This window comes from Bison bison, unplaced genomic scaffold (genome assembly GCF_000754665.1).
Source record: "Bison bison bison isolate TAMUID 2011002044 unplaced genomic scaffold, Bison_UMD1.0 scf7180017864063, whole genome shotgun sequence".
Taxonomy (NCBI): Eukaryota; Metazoa; Chordata; class Mammalia; order Artiodactyla; family Bovidae; genus Bison; species Bison bison.
In genome coordinates, this window is record NW_011494635.1 from 15,549,089 (window position 1) to 15,573,215 (window position 24,127).

General features: G+C 56.8%; 2 protein-coding genes across 6 annotated transcripts in view; both read right to left on the reverse strand.

Moving 5' to 3' along the window:
• The window catches only part of TPD52L2 (tumor protein D52-like 2), a 17,629-nt gene extending 5,202 nt beyond the window's left edge, over nucleotides 1–12,427 (reverse strand). For 2 of the 5 annotated variants that reach the window (XM_010836555.1, XM_010836553.1), the window contains exons 1-5: nucleotides 10,755–12,427; nucleotides 8,233–8,378; nucleotides 6,346–6,494; nucleotides 5,446–5,505; nucleotides 1,701–1,802 (exon numbers count right to left, since the gene is read on the reverse strand). In XM_010836555.1, coding sequence (XP_010834857.1) covers nucleotides 1,701–1,802; nucleotides 5,446–5,505; nucleotides 6,346–6,494; nucleotides 8,233–8,378; nucleotides 10,755–10,773 — 476 coding nt within the window. In that variant the 5' untranslated portion in view covers nucleotides 10,774–12,427. Of the gene's footprint in view, nucleotides 1–1,696; nucleotides 1,803–5,445; nucleotides 5,506–6,345; nucleotides 6,495–8,232; nucleotides 8,379–10,754 lie in introns of those variants that run through there. The other 3 variants (XM_010836556.1, XM_010836554.1, XM_010836557.1) reach the window with 2 other exon arrangements.
• A 102-nt stretch (nucleotides 12,428–12,529) lies between these two features.
• On the reverse strand, nucleotides 12,530–17,948 carry ABHD16B (abhydrolase domain containing 16B). The gene has a single exon (XM_010836551.1). It carries the CDS (start codon nucleotides 14,005–14,007, stop codon nucleotides 12,595–12,597), a length of 1,413 nt encoding a protein of 470 aa, XP_010834853.1. The 5' UTR covers nucleotides 14,008–17,948; the 3' UTR covers nucleotides 12,530–12,594.
• Nucleotides 17,949–24,127: the final 6,179 nt, after the last annotated feature.

Below are 24,127 nucleotides of genomic sequence, written 5' to 3' on the forward strand. Positions count from 1 at the left end.
GGTGGGCATAGCACCAGCCACAACATGGCCACCCTGGGTTCTGAGCAGAATGGGGCACACTGAGCTCTGTCCTCCCAGAACGAAGCCACGTGTGTGAGAACTGCCCAGCTGGCTCGCCTGCACAAGCAGTTCTACCCTCTCGCCTGACTTCCACCTAGGATGCTCTGAACACATGCGACAGTGAGAATACTGAACACAAAGGCATGACACCGAAAGTCAGAGTAACGTTCCTAGAAGAGCACGAAGCAGACCTGTCACCTGCTTCAGGTGCTCTATCATCAGCCTGGCCCCCCTGGGAACGAGGCCAGGCCACGAGGGGCATGTGACCAGCTCACTGCCAGGCATTCCTCTGCCCAGCTCAGGTGGCCACAACGGGCATCCCACCCACCACCAAGTGAGACTCGTCCAGGAGGACATGTTGAGCAGTGCGAAGCCTAGGGGAGTGATGGCCACAGGCCCTCCTGGCCGCTGTGCAGAGCCCTGCTTGGGGGTCCCTCTTGTGTCCGAGTCACAGTCACCATGGGCCAAACTTGCATCTGAGGGCAGTCTGCAAGGACCCCTAGTGCAGGGGGAGCACCCCTGAGGCATGGACTGCCTACTGACTGTTCAGCTTCTCCAAAGGTTTAAATTTTTTCAAAATAAAAAGCTGGGGGTGAGGGAGTGAAAAGGTATAATGATATCAAACAATTAAGAACAAAAGGTAATCATGGCTCTGGGCACCAGCTGTCCTCTGCACAACTGGGTGGGTCCCGGGCTGGTGAGTGCCTGTGGCCCAGTGGCCAGGGCAGGGCTCCCACCTTGAGGCCCAGGAGGCAACCTCAGGCCATGAGGTGGGGAAATGCCTACTCTAAGCAGGCAGGAAGGGTGAGAAGTGAAGGGTCAGGACTGGGTGGACCCTCAACACCAAGTTCAGCAGGCCAGGCCCACAGCAACCCCAGGCCAGGCCCACAGCAACCCCATAGGATTATCAGCTATGAGGGGACAGGGCACGGCTGGCAGCAGAACCCAGGGCCAAGTCCAGGGTTCTGGCGAGGGGGCTGACCCATGATGCCCGCTGCTCTCACTGATTCACCCCAACAACCCAGAGGAAGGCCTGAGGGGCAGCAGCAGAGCCCAGAGCAGGAAACTCAGGGTGGAGTCTGGTGTGGGAGTGTCATGGCCATCAGGCTGGGGCAGGCACTGCTGCGTGCTGGCCCCCAGTTCCCCTGGCCTGCTTCAGAGGCACTCAGGCAGCCCCCATGGTCTTATCCAATTCCAAGGCAGACTGCTTGGTTGGGGGCCCTACTGTGCAGCCACACGCTCTCAAGAGCAAGCCAGGCAAACACACCACACTTGTCCATGATTTGTCCAGGCTGCCACTGCCCCCAGGCCAGAATCATCTGTCCTCCATGGAACGTCAACAAGAACCACAGCCTTCACCAACCCCAAGTACAGTCACCCATGGGCACAGGGACCTCCCACACCTCACCACAAGGAAAAGGAATAACAAAGAGGCAACCAGTAGAGGCAGGTTTGTGAACCAACCGGTCTGGGGCTGGTATGGCCATACCTGTGGGTGCTGAGAAGCACCTGAGGTAAGTGCATCTGCCCACTCTGGCAGGCTTCCTGCAGACCAGACCCTCCAATGGATCTAAACACCCTAAAACCCCACCTGCTCGGCCCAGGTCTCAGGGCAGAGGTGTCGGACCAGCGAGTCTCACCTCATGTCCCCAAGCTTCCGGCTGATGGCAGAGCCCATGGTGGACAGGGCTGCCGAGGTCTTCTGTCCCGCCTGAGACAGGGTTTCCTGGGTTTTCTTGTAGCTGGAGGGAGAAACAGTGGTTAAATGAACCACACAGAAGGTGCAGCCACAGCCCATATGCCAGGGACAAGGCAATCAGAGAAGAGAGGGGGCGGTTGGGCCAGTAACCCGGGCCCCCAGGGAGGGGACTTACATACAGACAGAGCAGCACTGCCAGGTCATGACTGCCCCCACCCTGCAATAACCCTGTCTTCTGTTCTTCCTATAACGCAGGCTTTCCTCCTCCCCCTGTGGAAACTCATTTCCCCACCTCCCCGACTTCCATAGCAAACAAGCCCACAGAGCCCAGGCACACAAGCCCCTAGGGGCCTCACATGGCTTCTCTTTTCTCTTCTTATCCAAGGCAGTCCTCCGAGGACATAACAGCTCGACTGCACCCACAGGGTTTGAGCCTGGCAGCTCAAACGGGCGGTGCCCAGCCGGCCTTCAGACCCCAAGCAGCCCCTCCAGCCCTCCTGTTCTATGTCTACCATGTCCTTTGAAAACGGGGAGACCTATCTCCACCTCATGCCACTGTTCTGGCTCAAGGAGGTGGTCTTGGCACCCCGTGGAGATCTCCTGCCCCACCCACCCACAAGATGGCTTGTGACCTCAATAGCAATGGGACAGGCACCAGTGAGGTACCTGGGCCACAGGGACGAAATGGACACCCCTGGGCCAATTCTGAGCCGCCAGCCCCCACCACAAACAGAAGACACAGCAGGCTAAACCCAGAGGCTCCTGCCGAGCCAACTTGGCACCCCAAGGAAAAGAGAGCTCAACATGGCAGAGGTGCCCACCAACTCCAGCCCTCCTGGAGTCACAGGGGTGGGCTTGGATGGCACTGGCTGGGGGCTCTTGGCCCCCTTCCGCATCTACCCAAACCGTTGCCTGCAAGAGCCTCTGTATGAGCACCTGCTGCTCACATCCCTCAGGCTGGCCTTGTGCCTCAACCCCTGCACTCCTCATCCTGTGGGGATGGCCTGGTCCAAGCACCCTGGAGGGCCTCCTCTGGGCAGTGGCCCCTCACAGCACAGCGGGGCCTGGGCCTCAAAGCATGAGCTGCTTCCCAGCAAGTCTGGAAATACCTTGAAGTCACTAAGGTGTAGAGTTTATCTTAATTTCCAGGAAGATCAGTAATTCTTGAACATACTGTTAACAGGGGGTAGAAAACAAGTTCCAAAATCCTTGCTAAAGACTGTGCTTCTGGGTTTTTTAAATTCAATAATAATAAGATGTCTAATTCTCACTCTAGGCCTTAAAAATCTGACACCCAAAAATTCCTCCCCCAGTGACAGTCTGACACAATCTCAGAATTAAAATGAACAGGAACTCAACATCCAACCAACCTGCCCAGTGACCCAAGGATCTGGACAACTGGGCCCTGGACAAGCTCCCCTCAGCGGAGGAACAGGTCTGTTCTAGGCTGCAGCTGATTCACACTAAAACCCACAGTCCACACCCTCCTCTCAGAGGGTTTCCAAATGGACTGTCCGGCAGTTCCCTCCGGTGCCCCAACCCGATGGTGCCTTCACCCAGAGCTGCCCCCTAAACCATGGCCTGTCTTGGCGTCTCGCAAGACATGGCAACAGAAGTGGAGCGTCCAGAGGGCGACTCAAGGGTGCTCAGGCACAAGGGCCACTCCAGGCTACTCTGCGGGGCAGCACCCCGCTGGGACGGATGTGGTGCAGAGGCCAGGATGTGTCTGCGTCCAATAACTCAGCCCAACCTGTGCTTGAGAGCACCAGGCTATGCCATGCTGCTTGACTGTCGGTGAGAGGGAGGTACCAGCGGGATGCTCCTTCTCCGGGATCCTCCCTTGGGGGGGTCTGTCCCCACCTCCCACTAGTGGGGGCACATGATCCCAGACTGGCCAGAGGTGAGCTCCCTGACCCCAGTGAAAGCCCAATGACTCCCATACTGGGCCACCTTGTTGTTGGGCTACAAGGATGGGAAGATACGGTCCTGCCTCACCAGGCCCCTTTGACCACAGAGGAGCTGCTTGAGAACAAATTCGCTGTGGGGAGGGTAGAAGGGTGACACAGGCTGGGAGTGCTGGTCAGAGCCCCAGGCGGGCAGCCTAGAGTGGTGGTTTCTCACCAGATGAGGCCTACCCCTCCTAAGCTGACACTATCTTTAGCTGTACCTTCTGTCACCTGCAACCAAATAGGTTAATATGCCAATGAGTGACTGCAATTCATTGATTTTCACTCTAAGCACGATTTTAATTTGATTTACCTAAGAAAGGATCCCATGAGGTGATGGTTTCATGACCAATAAAGCATGGCTGCTGAATCAACAGCTGGGTTGAAACCCCAAGTGGCATCAACCTACTCACTACCGCATCGCTATACCAGAGCCAAGCACTCAGGCTGCAGACACCTCACTTCCTCCCTTCCTGGCCACGCTCCATTCACTAAAAGGGATCCACAACCACAAGAATTAGGGAAGACAGGGTGCTAGCTCAAGCCACACCATCCCCTCCAGAGGCTGTGGGCAAGGAACCCTGGTAATGGCCTCCTGCAGCCACAAGCCAGGCACCTCGAGACTGCAGAACAGCTGTCTCATGCTGTCCCCCTCCTGTGCTGTCACTGCAGAGACTTCTCCAGGCCTGACAACTCTCCCAACAGATCTGGGGCTCAGACCTCACTGCCTGACGAAGCACGTGAAAAGAGCCCATCTTGCCAGGCACACTTACAGGCCCAGAGCCATGGAGTTCCTTCAGAGGAGTCAGAACTGTGATCTGAGGAAGCAGTGCCCCAGCAGCTGGCTTTCCAGAACAGCACCAAGACCTCCCAAAACGATTCTCAGCCTCGGTCAGCACCATGAGCCTGCCTCTAGCCAGGGGCCACCCTACCAAGCCACAGCATAGGAACTCCAACTGCCAGACCCACCTGGGCCCGGCTGCCCTCACGAGCCTAGGCTGCAAAGGCTCCATGGGGAGCCGGCCAACCTGGGCTTCTAGACACCTCCAAGACAAGCTGGGTTGCAACTGTTTCCTTTCAGCCCAATGCAGAAGGGCTTTCTGCCCATGCCTTCTGGCAACCACAGTTCTTCCTTCTAAGCAAGACATCCCAGAAAACGATTTTAAAACACTGCACCACCCAGTTCAAAGGATATAATCAGACTAGAGTACAAATGAAGCGCCATTATCTATTTCACGGATCTCAGGTAAAATGCCAGGAGTCCTTCTGAGCCTAAGCTCTGACAGACAGAGCCACCATGAAGGTTCCATGCCCTGCTTCTTTGTGTTTCTGTGCTTGCCTCTCAGGCCAAAGGACCTACTTAAAGATCTGACCCACACAGCCCATGCTGTGCTGACTCCAGAGCCACCCCTCAGTGCAGGTGAAGCCCCAGAGTACCACAGCTGGAGCCAGGTCTGCAGGAGGGGAGCACTACCAATCCGTCACCAGACTGACCCCCGCTCTGGGCTCTTATCCAAGGGACACATGTCAGGAGGGGGTTCCCAGCGCCATCTGGGAGTGAACTTGCTTCTGCGCCTGCACTTTTCTCCAGTAGAGTTTAAAAGGATATTTTATGTTTGAGAAGAATAAAATTATATGAAAAATAAAACAGCCAAGACACACCACAGCTAGTAAGCTGAACTGAGTGTGCTCGGCCTTCCTATCCCTGAAAGCCGTGTCAGGAGGGGAGGAGGCACTCACAGGTCTGACTGGGTCACTTTCTCATTCCACTCTCCGAGTTTCTCAGAAGTTTTCATGTAGCTAAAAACAGAAAGTCTGTGGTAAATTATTTAGAAAAACTATTTCAACGCAGGTTTCAAACTGCAGATGAAATTCCAAGGAAAACAGAAGGACCAGGGGGCAGGAAGACTGGCTCTCCAGCCTGATTCTGCTCAGGACCTGGTCAGCGGGCCGGGTGAGGCCAGGGAGGCATGGACAGGCCTGGCTAGCCCTCCTGAGGCTGAAGGCAGGCCTGCCCACTCAGCAGAAGTTGTCTCTCAGGAAACAGCTGTGAGGAGCATGAAGGGCACTGCCACGGCCCCAAAAACAACTCTTGACAGCCACCTTTTGGGTTTAAAGCCTACAAGTTTCTAAGACAGAGAACTGGGTTTTTCATAAGTGAGATTTATGAAATTCGATTTGGTCTTTCAGTGGGACACAGCTTCTCAGACAATGTGAAACATTTCCCACCCACCCCACCCCACCTCCTTGGAGAATATGTTTCAGAGGAGCCACACGTCTGCACTCCCCAAATCCAGAGCTGGGTCAGAGGTTCTGGGGCCGTGATCATGTCACACTCACAAGGACTCATGCCCACTTCAGCAGACACTGACCTATGGGGACCACTGGAAAGCCAGTCTCATTAAGCACCTAATTGGTATTCTCTCCAATTTAGACCCTGCAACATACTCTTGTCAATTTCTGCTGGGACAACTAGCATGTTCACCACCTTTTAAAACCATATGTGCAGACTCTAAACTCTTGAGTAAACCAAATTCAGATTTGTTTGCTGCCAAGGATTCAGTGCCCTGAGAGGGCAGCTTCCAGGGGGCACACCTTATCCCCAGGACTCAAGGCCCCCTCAAGCAGGCGGACACTCACGCATTGGAGACCTGCATGTCATGCCAACTCCTGGACAGGTTTTGCTTCAGGCCCTCCAAGGTGGAAAGGCCCAGCTTCCTCTTCAGCTCACCACAGTGCCTCTCCTTGGCTGCCAGCACCTGGCGCAGAGTGACAATTTCCTCTTCCACCTGCAAAAGCATGCAGTTACCAGGCTTCAACCACCACTAGGGCAGGAAGTGACTGACATCCTTATGCATACTACAAAGAGAGTTTCTCAGAATCACATGAGAATTCTCCATTTACAGAAACATAACTTGACTTAGGAATAGTCTACAGTGGCCATCGCTTCTGTTTGTATTTGGTACCAGCACCTCAACTTTCTCTGGAGAACTGTCCTGCCCCCCTCAGCTGAGTGTCTACCCACAGATGGCAAGCCAGGTCTGTCAGAGTTCTGAACTGGGTGTGTAAAGACAGCAGCCCCTTTCTGTCTAGGCTCCAGGTCTGGACATAGGTAACAAAAGGTGGAAAGGTGGGCAGGCAAGCCGCATCTGCACCCAGGGGGAATTCCATACACAGAGGGAAGGAAGCAGAGCTGACAGACGGATGGCCAGAGACCCACATGACAAAGAAACAACCCTTAGGACATCTGTGTTCCCAAGGTCAGCTGCAAGCCTTGGCAAAAGCCACTTACACAAGTCCAAAGAAAATTCTTTTTTGCTTAGTGTAGTATGAGTATGAGTGTAGTATGAGGACAACAGGAAAAATCTTGACAAAAAAGACAAGAACTTTCTCATGTCTTAAAGAGTGGATGACAAAAAGAAGCCTTTAGAGCCATTCTGCTTCAGATTCTCAATAGTTTCAGCTTCTACATGAACAGCTACTCTAAAAAACCATCCTTTCTTTAAAAAGTGACTGTTTGGATTAAGGCATTAACAGCCGCTTAGAGCCCTATCTGGCTAATCACTAGATTTTGCTTTAGAAAATACTGAAGAAAGAAACAATTCAAAGTCAAGGATCACCCAAGGCCAAACTATTACCAGTCACTCCAGCAGTGACACTTGGTGACATTAACTTTCCGTTTATGGTGTCATGGGCACATGGGTTTAACAGCCTGTGGACACACAGGCTGACATTTTAACATGAGAGCGTCTCCACTTTACAATTCACCTCTGAAAAAGACATTGTGGTTTTATTCTCTAAACCAGTATGTCCTGAAATAAAGGGCAAAACACAGGCTTCCTGGGACTTCCTGCTGTTTCTCCTTTAACCTCTGCTCAATTCAGAAAGGGTGGCTTCCTCTGCATTCTAAAATCTGGTCCTGGGGCCAGGTTCATTCACAAGACCAGTTCTGCTCAGACCCAAGCCTGGACCCAGGATGTTATCAGGATTGGCTTGTCTCCCAAGATGAAGCAGAGAACTGCGACAAGTGTGCTCCAACCCCTGCCTGACTGATGCTGACAAGTGCACTTCCCCAGACTCTGGAATCTCAAGTGAATCACTATCAGGCTCTGTTATCACATCATAAAAAGAAACACTCTTGGCAGTTGGTTTGAATAAAAATTATATGCAGAGACTTTTATTCTTAATTCCTATTTCTTCTTAAATAACTCTCACTTTGAAAAGATCACATGAAAAAAGAAGGAAAATGAAGATCCAGGGGCAGATACATCTGTGGGATCTTGAAAATGTCATGTTTATTCCAAAAGGGAAACCCACAGCAGATGGAGTGCTCAGAGCAGCCGCCCATGTGGATACTCCCCTCACAGAGAGCCTGCAAAGTGCCAGACACACACAAGCCAAGGCTGCAGAGGACAGATTCTGTGGGGTTCCCAGGGCAATTCCCCTGGAGCACAGTCAGCACTCCAGCTCATTTTTAGGCAGAGAGGACCGCACAGCAACCCCGAGCATATAGCCAAGACACAGCACCTTTGTAAGCTCCGCCCTGAGCTCCTCGGCCTCGGTCTCCGTCAGACCCTCGACAGCAGGAGCCTGGGCAGCCACCGCTGTGTCCACAGGGACATCCGTCATAGAGTCGGAGAGCAGACCTTTGTTAGGAGAATTCAGGTTGATATCTGCCAGAGACAAAATGTGGTCAGAGTGCATCAAGTAAGAAGTCATAGACGAATAAAGTGGGCAGAGATTCCGCCTCCCCCTGGGGAGGGGGACAAGACAGGATTTGGAGAAAATGCCTTTTCTCTGAAAGGTTCTACAATGATGGTTGTGGCCACCAAACAAAAAGCAGCCACATCTCAGACCATGTAAATTGCTTCTTCAGGTTCCAGAAATGCTGGCACAAGGCAGCCATTCCCTAAATCTGGCTCCTCCTGTAGAATACTCTCTTCACGGGCAGAAAATCTTTGCTACAAACAAAGCAGCTGGAGCCAACAGATCTTCCTTTTTTTTTTTTTTTTTTTAAAGGAGAAGGAACTTAATACAGCTGTAAATACAGTCAGCATCATTTTCTAATCAGCTGCTCTGCCAGGGCACAGGCTGACACACAGAAACACAGTCATCCAGGCCCTGTGGGGAGTCACCAAAACAAAACCAGTTTAATTCATCCTCAACCCGCATCCCGCAGCATGGAGGCTGCAGCAAGGCACAGGGGGAACACTACCTCACATACCTTGCTACATCCAGATCAGGTTCAATCCCTGTATCAAATGTTTTTTTCATATTAAATGCATTTTCCTGTATGAACCAGAGGTTTACAAGAACAATAGGTCTATATCAGTTCTTCTCAATTCAAACACATGACCACCATTTAGTATGTCGTACAGTCAACACTGAAAACATCTTCCTTTTCGATCAGCACGTTCTGTGAACAAACAAGCTCTGTATGGTATTTGGCACACTTAAAAGTAAACTAAAGGGAATTCTCTGGTGGTCTAGTGGTTAGGACTCCGCTTTCACTGCAGAGGGCCTGGGTTCAGTCCCTGGTTGGTGAACTAAGATACAAGTCAATTGGCTTGGCCACGTAAATATATAAATAAAAAGGCATAAAGGTTGCAAAGAAATAAAATTGTCTTAAATTGCAGATATGACTATCTACTTTAGAAATCCTAGAGTCTGCTAAAAATAAAATGCACTTAAAAGCAAAGAAGCTCTATGTAGCTGGCTGTGTCATTCCCTTCACATGTCCACACAGCTGGAGTCAGGCACTTCTATGGTGCTCTAGAGATGCTCACTAAATTAAGCGTGTTTTGTTTTCTTTTAAATCAAATGACCCAAATTTTTAACTCAGATCAACCAATGTGGTTTTACTTACATCACTTGTATCTGCTATGTTGAACCTACTTAACTCTTAAATTCATTAAATACTTTAAAGTCTTTACAACTTTTCTATTTTTAAAAACCAACGCTCACAGACAGGTAGTGTCTACCTATAAATCTAAAACTGGATCTTACGGAAATCACCCCCAGATGAAACTATACACTCACCAATTATGCTGGGCACTGCCCAGTCACTGGGGAAGACCCCCCTGACTTACAGAAGACCAAGACAGGAAAGTGTCTTACCAAAGGACCTACAGAGAACAAGCACTGACTGGTGCAGTAGGCAACACTGGGGGCTAGCCCCTCACCTGGGTGAGTCGCAGTTCAGCCTGTATAATCATCTGCAAAACGGGGGTAATACAAGGACCAATCTAAACAGGTTATTCTGAAATGGAAAAAGATCTCAGAAACAGACTTGGTATGATGTCTGGCACATAGCAGGTGTTCAGTAAGTGTTTTCTGTCGTTCTTATGACCAGAACCCAGTGCATGTAACGAATTCTAACGTTTAATTAGTATGCCCATACAGGTCAAACAGTAGAAGAACATCCTGAAATCATCCAGTAAAGTTACATCAATGTAGTTTTAATCACCACACCCTCTAGAGCTCCAGGATGGAAGACAGACTTGTATCACGTCCTCAAAATCTCAAGCTTCTGGGCCCGCTCCACACCCGCCGCGGCCACCTCAAACTGGTCTGGGATGTCTGTTCCGGAAAGAGGCCTGGTATGCTGGGTGTGCCCCTGACTCACTGCACCCGTCCTCCTCGAGACAACTCCGAGGTAGGCTGGGCTCCGAGCAGTGTTGCCACCCAAGGGGCGCTGCGCCCAACGCGAGGGCGGCGTTGCCTCCCCTCCCCCTCCCCCCACCCCGGCGCCGCTCGGCACCTCGGCCAGCGTCCAGGACCGGATGGAGTGTCCCCAAGGGCCATGCGCAGGATCTGAGGGCGGTCCGCCGGGCAAGCGTTGGGCGGGGGTGTAGTGACGAAACCCAAGACTCAGGGGCGACGCAAGGGCGCCGGGTAACCAGTGCTCGGAGCAGTCCCAGCCGGGGGCGGAACGCCTGCTTGCAGCAGCTTCTAGGCCAGGCGCCTGGGAGCTGAAGAGGGACAGCGGGGTAGGAGGGCGCAGGCGGAGAGGCCCAGAGCCCACCAGGCGAGGCGAGGCCCACACGTACCTTGGCCGGCGGAGTCCATGTTTAGATGGCTACCCGGCCGCAGCTGGCGTTGAGACCCGGTTTGCGGGCGCAGTGGGAGCCAAGTGGGCCGCACCAGATGTAACTCGCCGCGTACACAGCAGCCAGCGGAACCTCCTCAGCAGCCGCAGCTTACGAAATCAACAGCGCGACGACCCACTTCCGCTTTGACGTGCGCTCCGCCCTCGCCCCGCCCCCTACGAGCAGTGTCCAACGAGAGAGTGTTTTGGCCCCGTCCCGCTTCAACCTGATTGGCCGAGGCTGCGGATGAAGTCGGAAACAGAGGTCGATCCACCAGCGAGACATACAGGTAGAACGGTCTTGAGGAGCTCGAGGAAGGTGGGAAGTGGGAGGACCGTGCTTCATCGGGCTATGAGAGTCTGAAGCTGGGCATGTTGGAGGTCCCCAGCCTGTTTGCCACTGCCAGCTCACTTACTTTGGCGGGTCAGACTGAGGCCGCTCTGAGACCTGACCCACTGACTTTGGGATTCTTTTTCGAGTCCTTACTTTCTGTAGAGATTTTTAAGCATATGGGGATTGCGTGGAAAAAGGCATGACCACCTGTTCCCTCTCCGGGCTGGAGCCAGGTGGGGCCCTCACCCTTACAGATGAGGAAACTGAGGCCAGAGTTACTTGTCATCACTCAGCTAGTTGAGTTGCCTCCAGATGACTCTGGAGAAGTTTCCTAGATTTGTCAAAGGAGAGGTATATAGCCGTTAGGCAACCCGGTCCCACTAAAACAAGTCCCACAACTACCCTTCTTTGGCTACCTAGTTGCCTCTGCAAGCAACCATTTAGTGGTATTCAAACCCTCAAGGATCTGACCTTTCTGGACAGCATTCCACCTAACAGCCAAGTCACTCTGCATGTACTGATCCCTAGGAAGGAAGCCCCTTCCTTTACCTGGGTAACTCTGATTGTCTCAGTTCAAAGCTCACCTCCCCACAGGTCTTCCTGGTACTTTAGGTCACCCTAGTTACCTGCCTCTGCCTGCACTGGCCCAGGTGCATCCAGGCCAGGTCCTGCTCTGCTGCTGTCAATTATATGCCTGCCCCACTTACCTTCTTTCAGTTTTTCCAGTTTCCAGCTGAACCCACCCTGGCCAGTTCCTATCCCCAGTGGTTGCGAACAGCTGGTAGTCCCTGCTTCATGCAATTTAGGGGAGGTGGTAAGGAAACAACTGTATTACAGATGGTGGTGGGCAGAGGGCCTGTCTTTCATTTTGTATGGCATCCCTGAGCCAGGAACAAAGCAATGAGTGGTCAGTCAGGTATGTCTGTAGTCCCACTAGGACATGCCACTTACTCTGAATCAGTGGTTCCAAGGTGAACCCCATCCGGTAGAAGCCAGGAGTGGGGTAGAGGAACCCTATGAAGCAGCAGCACTGCACTTGCACTCCTGAGGAGGAGTGCCTTCCAAAGCCAATGTCCTTTCATAGTTACGAGCGACTTTCACAGACCCTTCAACATGCATCTTTCCCAATCATCCTGTAACCCAGGCCAGGTGAAGGAGGCCTCCTGGCATCCCACAGCTTGTGTTCCCACCATCCTCTCCAGGTGTCAAAGCATCCATCACACAGGGTTGCCATAAACTGGGTCAGGTTAATCTTTGCATTCCCTTTACCAGCTGGGAGCAGATTGGAAGGGTTCACAAGTGTTGGAGAGAAAAAGAGACAGGAGAGAGGGAACACCCCAGTGAGCGAGAGAGTGCAAGATCCCTTTGCACTCCCCCACCCTCCGCCAGACACCAGGTCGGGATCCAGGGCAGGGCCAGCTTTACTGGTTTGGGGTGGGGGTTGGGAAGGGACCTGCAGAAGCACCGTCTACAGCCTCCAGGGCAACTGAAAGTCCTCGGGTTCCAGCGGACTGCAATGGGTCGCCTCCACGTTTTTGAGGTGCTTGCGCGCCAGGAATAGCGCGAGCTGCCGCCGCCGCCGCGGGCTCAGGCCCTGGCCCACTAGCCAGGGGAAGGCTAGCCCATGCGACCCCCAGGTCTCCTCGTCCTCCTGCTGGTCCTCGCAGTGCGTGAGGTAGGAGCGCAGCAGGGATAGGCACCATTCGTCGTCCACGCGGTAGCGCGCATAGAAGGCGGCCTCTTGCGCCAGGCTGCCGGCGCGCAGCCAGCGGGTAACGATAGCCAGGCCCTCGCGCGCCATCACAGCGGGGTAGCGGTGCTGCAGCAGGCGCAGGAGCAGCTCGTTGCCGCGGTTGCCCTCCACGACGCCCGACGGCAGGGGGCGCAGGTGGCCCGCGGTGCTAACCACGTCGTCCTGTGTGCGCCGGAGCAGCAGCACCGGCCCAGGGTAGCGACACAGCTGTTCAGCCACGTTGAGATTGAAGTGCTCACGCACCGTGCGCACCACCAGCCCTTTCCAGCTGTGGGGCATGACCTTCAGTGCCAGCGGCACGAGATCGTCGAAGGTGGCATCAAGCACAAGCGCGCCCAGCTCCGGGTACGTCATGGTGGCCCACGTGGCCGTGAAGCCACCAATAGACCAGCCATAGACCACCACGTGTGCGGGCGGGAAGTGCAGGCGGTGCAGCGCGTACTTGACCACCACGTCCATGGCATTGGCATCATGCTGAGGGAACGGCGCGCCCGTGCTGCCCCCGAAGCCCGGGTGGTTCCAGCCCAGCACCGAGTAGCCGGCCTCCAGCGGCGCCGATAGGCAGCCCATCTCGTAGAAGCCGGCGTTGCCCTCGCAGCAGATGACCAAGCGCAGGCCGCGGCCGTGGCTTCCCGGGTGCTGGCGGCGGTCCATGAACATGGTGTCGATCTCGTTGCCGTCACAGGCCACCAGCTTGGCGCGCCGGCCACGGTAGCGCTCCACCAGGCGCTCCTGGCCTTGCTGCAGCAGCGGCAGCAGCGCACGCGTCATCAGGAACATGGAGCCGGGGTACACAAGCCAACGGCCCAGCGAGTGGGCCAGGGCGTAGCTGGCGAGCTGGCTGGGCAGCTCGCGGATCTGCTGCAGGAGGCACTGCGCCTGGCTGCGCGCCGCGCGCGGCAGCCGAACCGGCGAGTCCTCGCCCAGCGCTGCGCCCCGCAGTAGCCACACTCCCGCAGCAGCCGCCGCGCACGTCAGCGCGCGGTGACTGCTGCCGCTCCCGGCGGCGGCGCGCACGTCATCCCAGCGGAAGTCCACCGGCCAGCCTCGGAAGTTGTAGGTGTAGTTGGCTGTCAGGTAGATCTTGAACACGTGCACCCGCGCTTTCACGAAGCAGACCACGCACATGGACACGAGGCCTTGAGTGCTGACCGAGCCCTAAGACCCAGTCGCCGGCCTGGTGTCGCGGTGGCGGTGGGAGGTCCAGGCCCGGCCCAGCGGGCGGCGGCAGGGGTGGGCGCGCCCTAGGCCGCCTCAGGCCGTCTCTTTGGGGCTTGGCCCCCGTGGCTTTTGTGACCTGGGCCCGCTGGGGCCCAGGGAAGTCGGCCTCTGCCTGGCTCGGACCAGCTTTGTGAGTCACCGTTGCCTGGGAAGAGACCTGTACACAAAGGGTTCGAAGGCGTGGTGGACCCAGTTCTGCCCCGCCCCCCCGGGACACTGCCTCAGAACCTCGGCGCAGCCACACCCTCAACAGGCCTTCTCTGACCTGAATCTCGAGATTTCATTAGCCTCTCACCTAAGGGCAAGCCCACCTCCACCTAAGCCTGAGCAGCGCCCCGCACCCTCCTCCCTGAACTGTAGGTGGACACACAGGTCGGAAATCGACAGTGCTGACCTCTTCCTGGGTCTCACTGAGAAAAATGCAGGGCCGCCCACCCCCTTGAACCAGCTTGCGGTGGGAACCACCCGCCCTCCTTCCCCCAAGTACCCACCCTGGTGGGAGAGGGACCAGAGGCAGGAGGAAGCAGCCCTGGGGATCAGGCTGTGAGTCTGAAAAGGCTGCATGGGCCCCGCCTCCCCCACAAGCAGGGTGAGGGAGAGGGGAGTGGGTTGGGGGAGCAGTTCTCTGCCCAGCACTCCAGGGGCAGGGGCAAAGCTCATGAAGTCCCTGGGGGAGCAGTGGAGGATGGCTGCTGGGGCTCTTTGCTCACTGCCTGTACCCCGGCCCTCCGCACCTTCTTTCCCAGGAAGGGGTGAGTGCAGGCTGGAAACCCCCGCCTGTTCTGCATCCTCTTTCCACTGGCGCCTGCAGAGGCAATGACCTTCTCCAGGTGGGTCCTTCCTGGCCAGTGTTCCTCATTTTGAGCCCCCGGTTGAGCCCTCCTCCCCCAGAAACCACCCCACAAGCTGTCCCTTCCTCTTTTCTGGAGGGCTTTATTGGGTTCTCCTTTCTGTCCTGCACCAGTGAGAGCTGGCCCACCTGATGAGGGTGAGACAGAGTCCTGGTGGGCAGGGAGGCAGGGAAGAGCCAGGCTCCAGGGGCGCCTTCAACAGTTGCATGGACCTAAAACCCAGCCCACTCCTTGGAACCCAGGAGGCCCGGAGCCCAGCCCTCTGGGAGGGGCTCCAGGCCCAAGTTCGCTCTGTTTTAATGCTCTGTGCAGCTGAGTTGGAGGCATTGCTGGCCCAGTCAGCCCCCACCCGGCTTGGGAAGCAGAGCTGAGGATCACTGCTGTCCTTTGGGGTTTGTGGGCAGGAGGGGTCGATGGGCAGTGAGTGAGCTGAGAGGGTTGAATGTCCATCCTCCACCCCCATTGCCAGGTAAAATACAGAAAACCCAGTTAAAGTTCAATTTCAAGCGAACAACTGAAGCTTTCTGAGTATAAGTATGTCCCAAACATTGCATGGAATATACTCATATGAAAATATTGCTTATCTGAAGTTCAACTCTAACTGGATATCCTGGTTTTTTGCTAAATCTGGAAACTCTACCCCCAGGACGCCTCCCCCCAGGCTCTGAGGTCCAGATCTTCCTGATCATCCATCTCCTATCCCACTCTGGGCTATTTCACTCATCAGTTAGGTCCTGAGACCCAAGAGGGTGGCCCAGGGTCCACTGTCCCCCTTGGCAAGGGCTCCGCTCCTATTCCTTCTGCCCTGTAACCACCTCGCCTCTCTCCTGTGTCTTGGGTGGCAGCAGGGGCAGTGGGGGAACCTGGGTCAGGTGATGGGCAGAACGTCTGGGGGATGGGTGGTCCTAGCCGTCCTGAGCTGTCCACCCAGCCCTGAGGTCAGAGGTAGAGATGGGACCTTGAGGAGGATGTGGCATTTCCTCTCCTAGGAACCTCTTTCATAAACACATATCCTAGCATGGTGGGTGGGGGGAAAGTGCAGACTCAGAGGCTCCAGATTCATCTTGTGAGCCCTCAGGAGCAACCCCAGCAGCAGAGCAGAGGCCCTGTGTCGTCCTCAGTCCGAGTCCCAGGAGACACAGAGGATGCAGTGGGGTGTACTGCAGGATGGTCCTGCAAAGACAGGTTGGGTGCGGAGGAGCAGCATCCTTCTGGGGGCAGCCTCCCATCTTGGTTGGAAATAGAGGCTTTCCTTTGGCCAGGCCCACATGCCTGCCCTTGGCTCCCCCGGAGGAGCAGGAGGCTCAGAGTAGAGGGAGCAGCCAGAGACTAGATTCTAGGGGGCAGAGGTCAGCAGGCTGGAGCTGCTGACCCCGCCCCCAGAGCCCTTAACCTGTGTCTGGCCTGAGTCCTGACCCCCAGCCCAGCCCCCAGCCCACGGGAGCCCAAATGCCCCAGAACCACCAGCTTTGTTGAGACAGGAAGGCTCATGACAAGAAAGAAGCCCTCCTCCAGCTGTCTCCTCTCCAGGAGACCCCACTAGACTGGACCAGCTGTAGCCACAGTGACCTCTTGTGTCCCGGTTGCTCAGGGAAGGTAGAGTTGTGAACCTAGCAGTGTCCACCCAGCAGTGGCCCAGAGGCCACCCAGCAGTGTCCACCAGGCGACATCTGAGCATGCACTCTCCCCCACCCCCTCAGCCTGGGACAGCTGGGCTCTGTGACCTCTGGCCTCCGCCAGGGCTCCCTCCTGGCCAGTTCTGCTCAGCTTCCCCAGAGGCCCTGATATAGGCTGCCAACCTCAGGGAAGGAAGGAAGGAGAGAGAGAAAACCAGTCCCAGAAGCTGGAGTGGCGGGGGTGGAATCAGAACCCTCACAGGGGCGTCCAGGCTCTGAGGCAGCACTGTCCTTGGGAAAGCTGCCGCTGCCCCGCGGGAGGGGAGCTGAGTCTGCACAAACGCCTCTGCTCAGGAAATGGGGTGCAGGGAAGGTGGGGGGTGGCTGGGAGCCTGAGGCCAGGAGGGGACGCTTCCTGGCGGATGCGGGGTCAGAGGAGGGCGGAAATGGCCAAGACAGCTGCTGAACATCTGGAGTCACAGAGTTACCGGCGCCCTCACGGATGGCGGGGTTTGTGGGGAGCCATGCACGCCCACACCCTCTCCTGCCTTCCTGCAGGTCAGTCTCAGCCTCCCCTCCCACTGCCCCCCTGTCAGGGTAAAGAAGCCACCCCTGGGGGCTGCATTGTGCACAGGCCACACATAGCCCGGCTCCCGAGATGGTCCCCAGGGTCCCCTGCACAAGTGGGAACGTCACCTCACACTCCAGGTACAGTGTCACTGCTGGCTGGGAGCCCCTGGAGGGGGGCTCATCCTCCCCAGTGCTGCAGCCCCCGCACAGGCTTTGATGTAAGGTGTCAGCTACATGATGTTATTCACAGTGTCACATGGGCTCCCTGCCATGAGTCATGCAGGGCACAGGAAAGGGAACAGTCCTTACCAGTCTCCTCTCTGGTACCCAGAGACCATAACCTTCTCTTCTTGCCCACAGACATGCCCACCCACCGGCCCGGCTAGTGGGGTATTTTATCATGTGCATGTTGCTGGGCAGTGGCCTTTCTCATGAGCGTCACTGCATGCCTGCAGATGCCAGCCGCCACTCCTCCCGCCGTGAGACACTAATGCCCCAGTGCCCCCTCTGCTGGTAGGGACCCAGGTTTCCAGATCTTTCCCTTCAGCCGTGGCTGCCAGCAGCACTCTTGCCCAAGGACCCTGCCTCTCAGGGCTTCTTCACCACACCAGAGTCCTAAGAGTGTGCCTCGGGGCCGGGGGGTGGGGGGGTTGCCAGATTGCTTTTCCAAAAGCTTGTGCTGGCCTGAGTCATGTAGGGAGCTCCCCAGCATGGCCAGGAGTGTGGTGGTTCAGTATTTGCCGGTCTGTGTATCTATAAGCTTAATGAATGTTGACTGATACTGACCAGCTGACCAGGCACCAGGAGCCATTCCATTAGTCAGGCAATCCAGCCCTGCTTTTTGCCTGCTGCCCCTGGGAGGCCCCTCACCTGTGGGACCTCCAGACTGGCCAGCCTCTCTCATGGTGGCCAGATGGAAACCATGGCCTGGATCTCAGCCAGCCGTGGCTCTGGCAAGGGGAGATTATGCAGGTTGGGGGTGATGGAAAGGATGGGGTACGCTTGGCCTGGGAGGCAGGTTTTGGCGATTGGGGTGGTACGTTTTCAGCATGGGCCCCTGAAAACCAGTGGTGGTGGTGGGAAAGGGGACCAGAGTGGAGGGCCTGAGATGGCTCCTCATCCACCTGCCCCAGCCGCCTCCCCAGCTGGAGCCCTGGTCCCCACGCATAGAGTCTCTCCTGGGGACTCAGACTCTGTGGCGGGGCGGGCCCAGGTCCCCAGAGGGCACGGAAGTTGCCTCTGCTTCCTGGTTCCTCCACACAGAACTATCAACATTTTTCTCCTGGTGGTGAGACAGAATGGGGGCGGTGTCTCCAAAGGGGTGGCCCAGGCAGAGGTCCTTGAGAACTGGAGGGAGCTGGAGTCCCCACCCCAGCACTGGTCACCTCTTCCAGCTGCCCCAGGGGTGTGGCAGTTCCTCTTTGGAAACTGTTACCGGGAAGCCCCCATTCCACCCCCAGCAGCATCCTGGGTCTCGGCAGTCACCCCAAGAGTAAAGAGGCTGGAAGGGTGGTAGGAGGGTGGGGTCTCAGGAGCTGAGCCCTCAGCTCTCCTCTGGAGAGCAGGAGGCAGCCTGGACGTGGAGAGGGTAGGGGTAGCCGTCCTTAGGCCTAAGGGTGGCCTTAGGCCATCCTTCCTGGGGTGTGGGTCTCCCACCTGCCTGAGTGGGTGGGCTGAAGCCGACTTCTGCTTAGGCCAGGTGTCAGGGCTCGGGGCTCACTAGTGGAGCTCTTTCATGAGCCCTCCACTACACCCCAGATGGAGGAGGAGGGGAAGAGTCTGGAGACTGGGGGTGGGGCACAAATCCAGTCCAGAGTAGGCAGGACCCTGCAAGGCCCCCGAGGACCCTGGATGGGGTCTCCACAAGGGTCTGCTCAGCCTGTCTGGGCATACGGCAGGGGGAGGGGGCTGTTCTTGGGCTGCACTGCTGGGAGCGGCTGGAGCGGATCTAGGTTACAGCCCTCGCGGCTCCTTCTAAGTCTCTTGTGTAGATTAAAAATGGCAACTGTCCTGGAGCTGACCCCAGGGGACCCTGGAAGTTTCCTCCCCCACTTGCGCACAGGCACTCTCTGTTCTCAAAGTCTGCTGCTCCCGGCTCTGGCTCCCCCACCCTTCTCACTTCTCGGGTCCCTGGGGAGCTGGCTCGAGGTCAAGCCCACCGCAGCCCAGCCAGCCCACCTCCGTGGAGGGTGGGGGCAGGGCTGCTGCAAGGCCTAGACAGGCAGGCCCTTCTTCCCTCTGTCCCCTCCCCTCCCAGCTGCCCCCGCTTCAGGCAGGAAAGTGGGGCGAGAAGGGAGGGGGGACGGGGGAGAAAGGAAAGGCTGTCCGCCGCATCCCCTTAGCTCAGCCAGGGCCCTGAGGAGTCCAGGAGGGGTGCCCCCCACTTTGGTTCCTGAGGTTTCTCTAGGGGGGCTGTACTCCAGGGTGAGCCCACTTGGGCCCCACACACAACATACACCACCAGGGCATCTCCGCCCCAGGCATCCAGGCCCCAGGACAGGATCCGGGGCCAGGAGAGTGTCTGGGCCTTTACCCGGAGCCCACCCAGGAAGGCAGTGGAGTGGGGAGTACACAGAAGCAGAGGGGCCCCTTATTCCCCCTTCCTGTCCCCCCCGACACCGCCTGTCCTGGGGATATAACCGCAGGGCTGCCCACCCAGCGCTTTGAAGCTGCCCGAGAAGGACTCGGCTGCCGGGGCTCCTGTGCCCGGCCCGCCCCTCCGGCTGGGCTGCGTGGGAGCCGGGAGTGACCACAGGGCTGCCAGCGGCCTTTGAAGTGCTGGGGCGAGGCTGCAGGAAGTGGGCGGTAGCCCACCCAAGCCCTGGACCCACCCCACCCGAGGGGACTAGAGCCCCTGCCTATGGGGCCCATGCACTAGCCACCTGGGCTGCCAAGATGTAGGCTGGTGACTTGGGGAGTTGGGGGCCAAGGAAGGGAGGGGCTGCCAGGCTGCCACCTCCCCAGCCTCTGGTGCCCAGCCCCCATTTTGCCCAGGCTCCCTGGGGGAAGTGATGGGGCCAGGATTGGTCCTGCTCCCTGAGCTAAAAATAGCGGGGCTCAGACTGGGTGGAAACCCCCCTGGCGGGGGAGGAAGGAGCAGGGCCACAGGGCTGGGGCCTCAGGGAGTGAGACTGGGCAGGAAATGCCCCGGGCACCCTCCATGGCAAAGCCCCCTGGAAAGTCCGAGGCAGTGCCTGGGACCCGTTCGAGCTGGAGTCTCTCAAATCCCTTGGGCTGTGATGACCACTGCCTGGGCCTGGCCTGGTGTCCTGCCTTGGATTCCAGGAGGCCCAGAGGAAGCTAGTTCTTCCTCCTCAGTCACCTCCTGTGCGCCTGGTGATGAACTGAATCACTGGCCTCCAATCCCCCCTCACTTTCTCAACAGGGACTATTCCCCAAGGGTCTGCTGCGAAGTGGCTGGGGATAGGGCGGTCTACCTCTGCCCCCAGGGTGCTGGCTGGGGAGAAGTAAGGGCTTAGCGTGAAGAAGGGCTTTTCAGCAGGGAACACCCAGTGGTCGCCCACCTGGAGTGGGAAGGGCAGGAGAGTGGGCAGGCGCTGAGACCAGGAAAGTGGTGAGTTCACTGTGAGTTAGACTGTGGTGTGGGGGCCTGGCCTTGGGAGGGGCTTAGGGCCGAAGGGAACTTGGCATCTTGGAGGAATAAAAGTGAGACCAGTGTGGCTGGAACCCAGGAGCAGGGGCAGAAATGAGGACAGGAAAGAGGAGGGGGCGGAGCTCATGGAGATCATGTAGGGTGTGTTTGACTGGGGAGAGGGGTTTGAGAGGAAGCCACTACTCAGAAGCCAGTGAGATTCAGCAGGAATGTTCCAGACTCACGTTTGCATTTCTGAGCGGTCACTGCTTTGTGGAGGAGGCCTGGAGGCAGGCTTGGGGCTCGAGCTGGAGGAAGGTTCCAGAAGGCAGGGAGGCCACAAGGAGGGTGGGGAGTAGGCAGGGCACAGTGGCCTGGGAGGAATGCAGGCGGACCAGGTGTGTCCAGGGTCTGCTGGTGGATTCTCTGGTACAGAGCAGCCGCTTAGGTGAAAGCAAGGATAGAGAGAAGCCAGGAGAGGATGGGGATGCTAACAGTTGTGGTATTTTTGAGAGAAAATATGAAATCTAAATAGGATAAGACGGAAGCCAAAGAGGGGTGCTGAGTGTTTGGGAGAAAGGAGGGTTGCTCCTGGTGAGATGTCACAGCTGTGGGCAGTGTGGGTGTGGCCATATTGGGAGCCAGTAGGAAGAGTCGCTTCAGGATGGGTGTGCATTTGCCTGATAGCCTGCTCCAAGGTGTGACTCTGGCATGGGGGACTGGAGGTCTTGGAGACGAGGAGGAGGAGACATTCAAAGAGGGACACTGCATCTCCAAGGAGGGTGAAGGAAGCTATTCTAAGCATCACCATTAGAAACACCACCTCCATCAGCACCAGCAGTCTGTCACTCTCCCCAACTGGTCACCTCCATCCCCATCATCCCCTTCACCACCTTCAATGCCATCATCACTTCCCATCAGCATCACCAAACCCACCATCCCAGGCACCACCGTTACTGCTTCATTCACTCACATGGTGGACAAATAGCCGTGGCGAATACAGTCTTGGCACAGAGTTGCACTGGGCTCTGGTCATGGCAGTGAGCAACGCAGGTGACATCTCTCCCCCTAGGGAGCTCACAGCCTGGTGGGGTAGAGCTAACACAGACACATACAAAGATTTAGAAAACCAGCATCAGAAGGATCCCACAATCCCACTCCTGGGCACTTACCCCAAAGCAATGCAATGTGCTCACACTTAGGGCTGTCTTCAGATTCATAGCAGCATCAGTCACATGCCCCACACTGGAAAACCCCAAAAGTCTGTCGGCTGGTGGATGGAAAGAAGAGGAGTGGATGGCTGATGCACAGAACGAGAAAGGAGCCAGGTCTAGAAGACCCCTTCCCGTGTGGCTTTGTTTATATGAAATCCCAGGAAAGACAAAACTACAGTGACAGCAGATCAGTGGTGGGCAGAGCCGGCGGGGGCAGAGTGAGCGCCAAGGGGCTGAGGTGTTGCGGGTGATGTGAATGTTCTATCTCGTAATGGTGCAGGTGGTTGCATGAGGATAGGTTTGTCAAAACTCATCAAACTGTACATTTCATATGGGGGAATATCTGTATGTAAATTATACTCCAATAAAGCCTAATTTTTTATGAAGAGGTAAAGACTGTGAGTTGAATCAGAATCAAGGGAACCTAAGGCAGGTGATAGGGAAGGCGCCAAGGGCGGGGACTGAGCTTGGCGTAAGAGGTAAGAGCTGCTTTTGGCCTTGGCTCCTTGGCAGAGGGGTCGTTCCTCTTGGGTCCTGAGCAAAGTCCCATCGGTGATTTTAATTCAGTGAAGCAGAAGCAGGTCCAAACTCAAACTGTGTGTTGAGGAGACTCCTTTTCATAGACTGTTTTACCTGCTTCCCACCCAAGGAACCAGAACCGGCTGGCAGCTGTGTCAGGGAATGGCCAGCCGGCACTTATGTTGGACTCACCCTAGCCAGCCTGGATGTGGTGACTTCCTAGGACCCTCAGCTCCCAGACCAGTGGACTGCCAGCCACAGGCCGATGGTGCCAGTTTGGGGGCCATGCTCTGCTGCTTTGCTGTAGGAGGGGGAGGGGTGCAGGAGCAAGGGGTCTCTGCAGCCTTCACCCCAGCTCAACTGTCTATGAGCTTCTTGTCCTGGGATGGGAGGGCTGGGCCAGTGTGAAATCTGGCCTCTAGGGCAGTGGGCCCCAGATTCATCTGGAGGAGTCGGTTCCTCCCTTGGGGTGGGCTCCCCACGGTGCAAGTAACAGCGCCCCCCAGGCCTGCTCCTCTCTCCTGTGCTCTGTGGGGCTCCCTGAGAAGGGGCCCTGGGCCTGGAGCCACCAGGGATGGGGGTGGGGGCAGGTCCACATCCTGCCTGGCCCAGAGGGCCCTGGGCGGGGGGATCAGAGACAAGGGTGTTTCATTGCTACTGGGTCTGCTGTCTTCACTTATGAAGCAACTTGGACTGGCCATCAGGGCGCTGGCCCATCTTGGAACTGGTGAGACCCAGGCCCCAGTGACCTTTTCCCCCCGTGGCCTTGACTGGGGCTGGGAACCTCCGGCCTGGCGTCCTGTGTCCTGCCAAGAGGATGTCCTGTCCTCCAGGCCGGCTCTCCGCCCTCCTCCATCCCTCCGGGGCCTCCAGGGGCAGCAGTGGGGGTGTGGGGGTGGAGGGGACTTGGAAGCCAGCCGGCTGCGCCCCCACTGGTGGGTCCCGAGCCCCGTCTGTCCTCCTGGCTCCCTCCTCCCCTGGACCCGGATGCAGGGGACAGAGGCCCCCAGTCCAGCACCTGGGGTTTTCCAAGACACACTCCAGTTCCCCCCGCGGGGTGGGGGGATGGCTGCTCCAGGGAACAAAGGCCCAGGGAGGAGAGGGGAAGTGGGGAGCAGGGCTAGGAAGAGGAGGCTCTGAGACCACAGATCCGTGGGCTGCCGCCCCCTTCCCGCTCTCGGGTTTCCTGTCCTGAGCAGCACGAGGGCCAGAGTGTGGGGGAAGAGGGTGCAAGTCTGCTCATGGCTCCAGTCACAGGCCCGCTCCCCATCCTGGGGGAGGATGAGGTGGAGTGGGCCTCTTGGGTGGGAAGGTGCCAAGAGGCCCCTGGAGCTCAGGCCCAGTCAGCTTCAGGGAAAGTGGCTGGGACGTGGGGGCTGAGCACCCCTCCTGCAGGGCCCACCCCCATCAGTCTAGAATGTGGCTTGCAGGTCCTCCTGCACCCCAGCATCTGTTCTGTGTCTGCCCGTGTTGTGCCCATGTGTGTGTGTGTGTATCTGCCTGTGTGTGTATCTGCACGTGGGTATATCTGCATGTGTGTGTGCCCGTGTGTATGTCTGCTTGTGTGTGTCTACCTGGGTGTGTATCTGCACGCGTGTCTCTTTTATGTGTGTCTGCACGTGTGTGTCTGCCTGTGTGTGCCTGCCTGTGTGTGCCCATGTGTGT

Excerpts from the sequence above, each read along its gene's own strand:
- ABHD16B (XM_010836551.1), bottom strand. The coding sequence starts at position 14,007 with ATGTGCGTGGTCTGCTTCGTGAAAGCGCGGGTGCACGTGTTCAAGATC.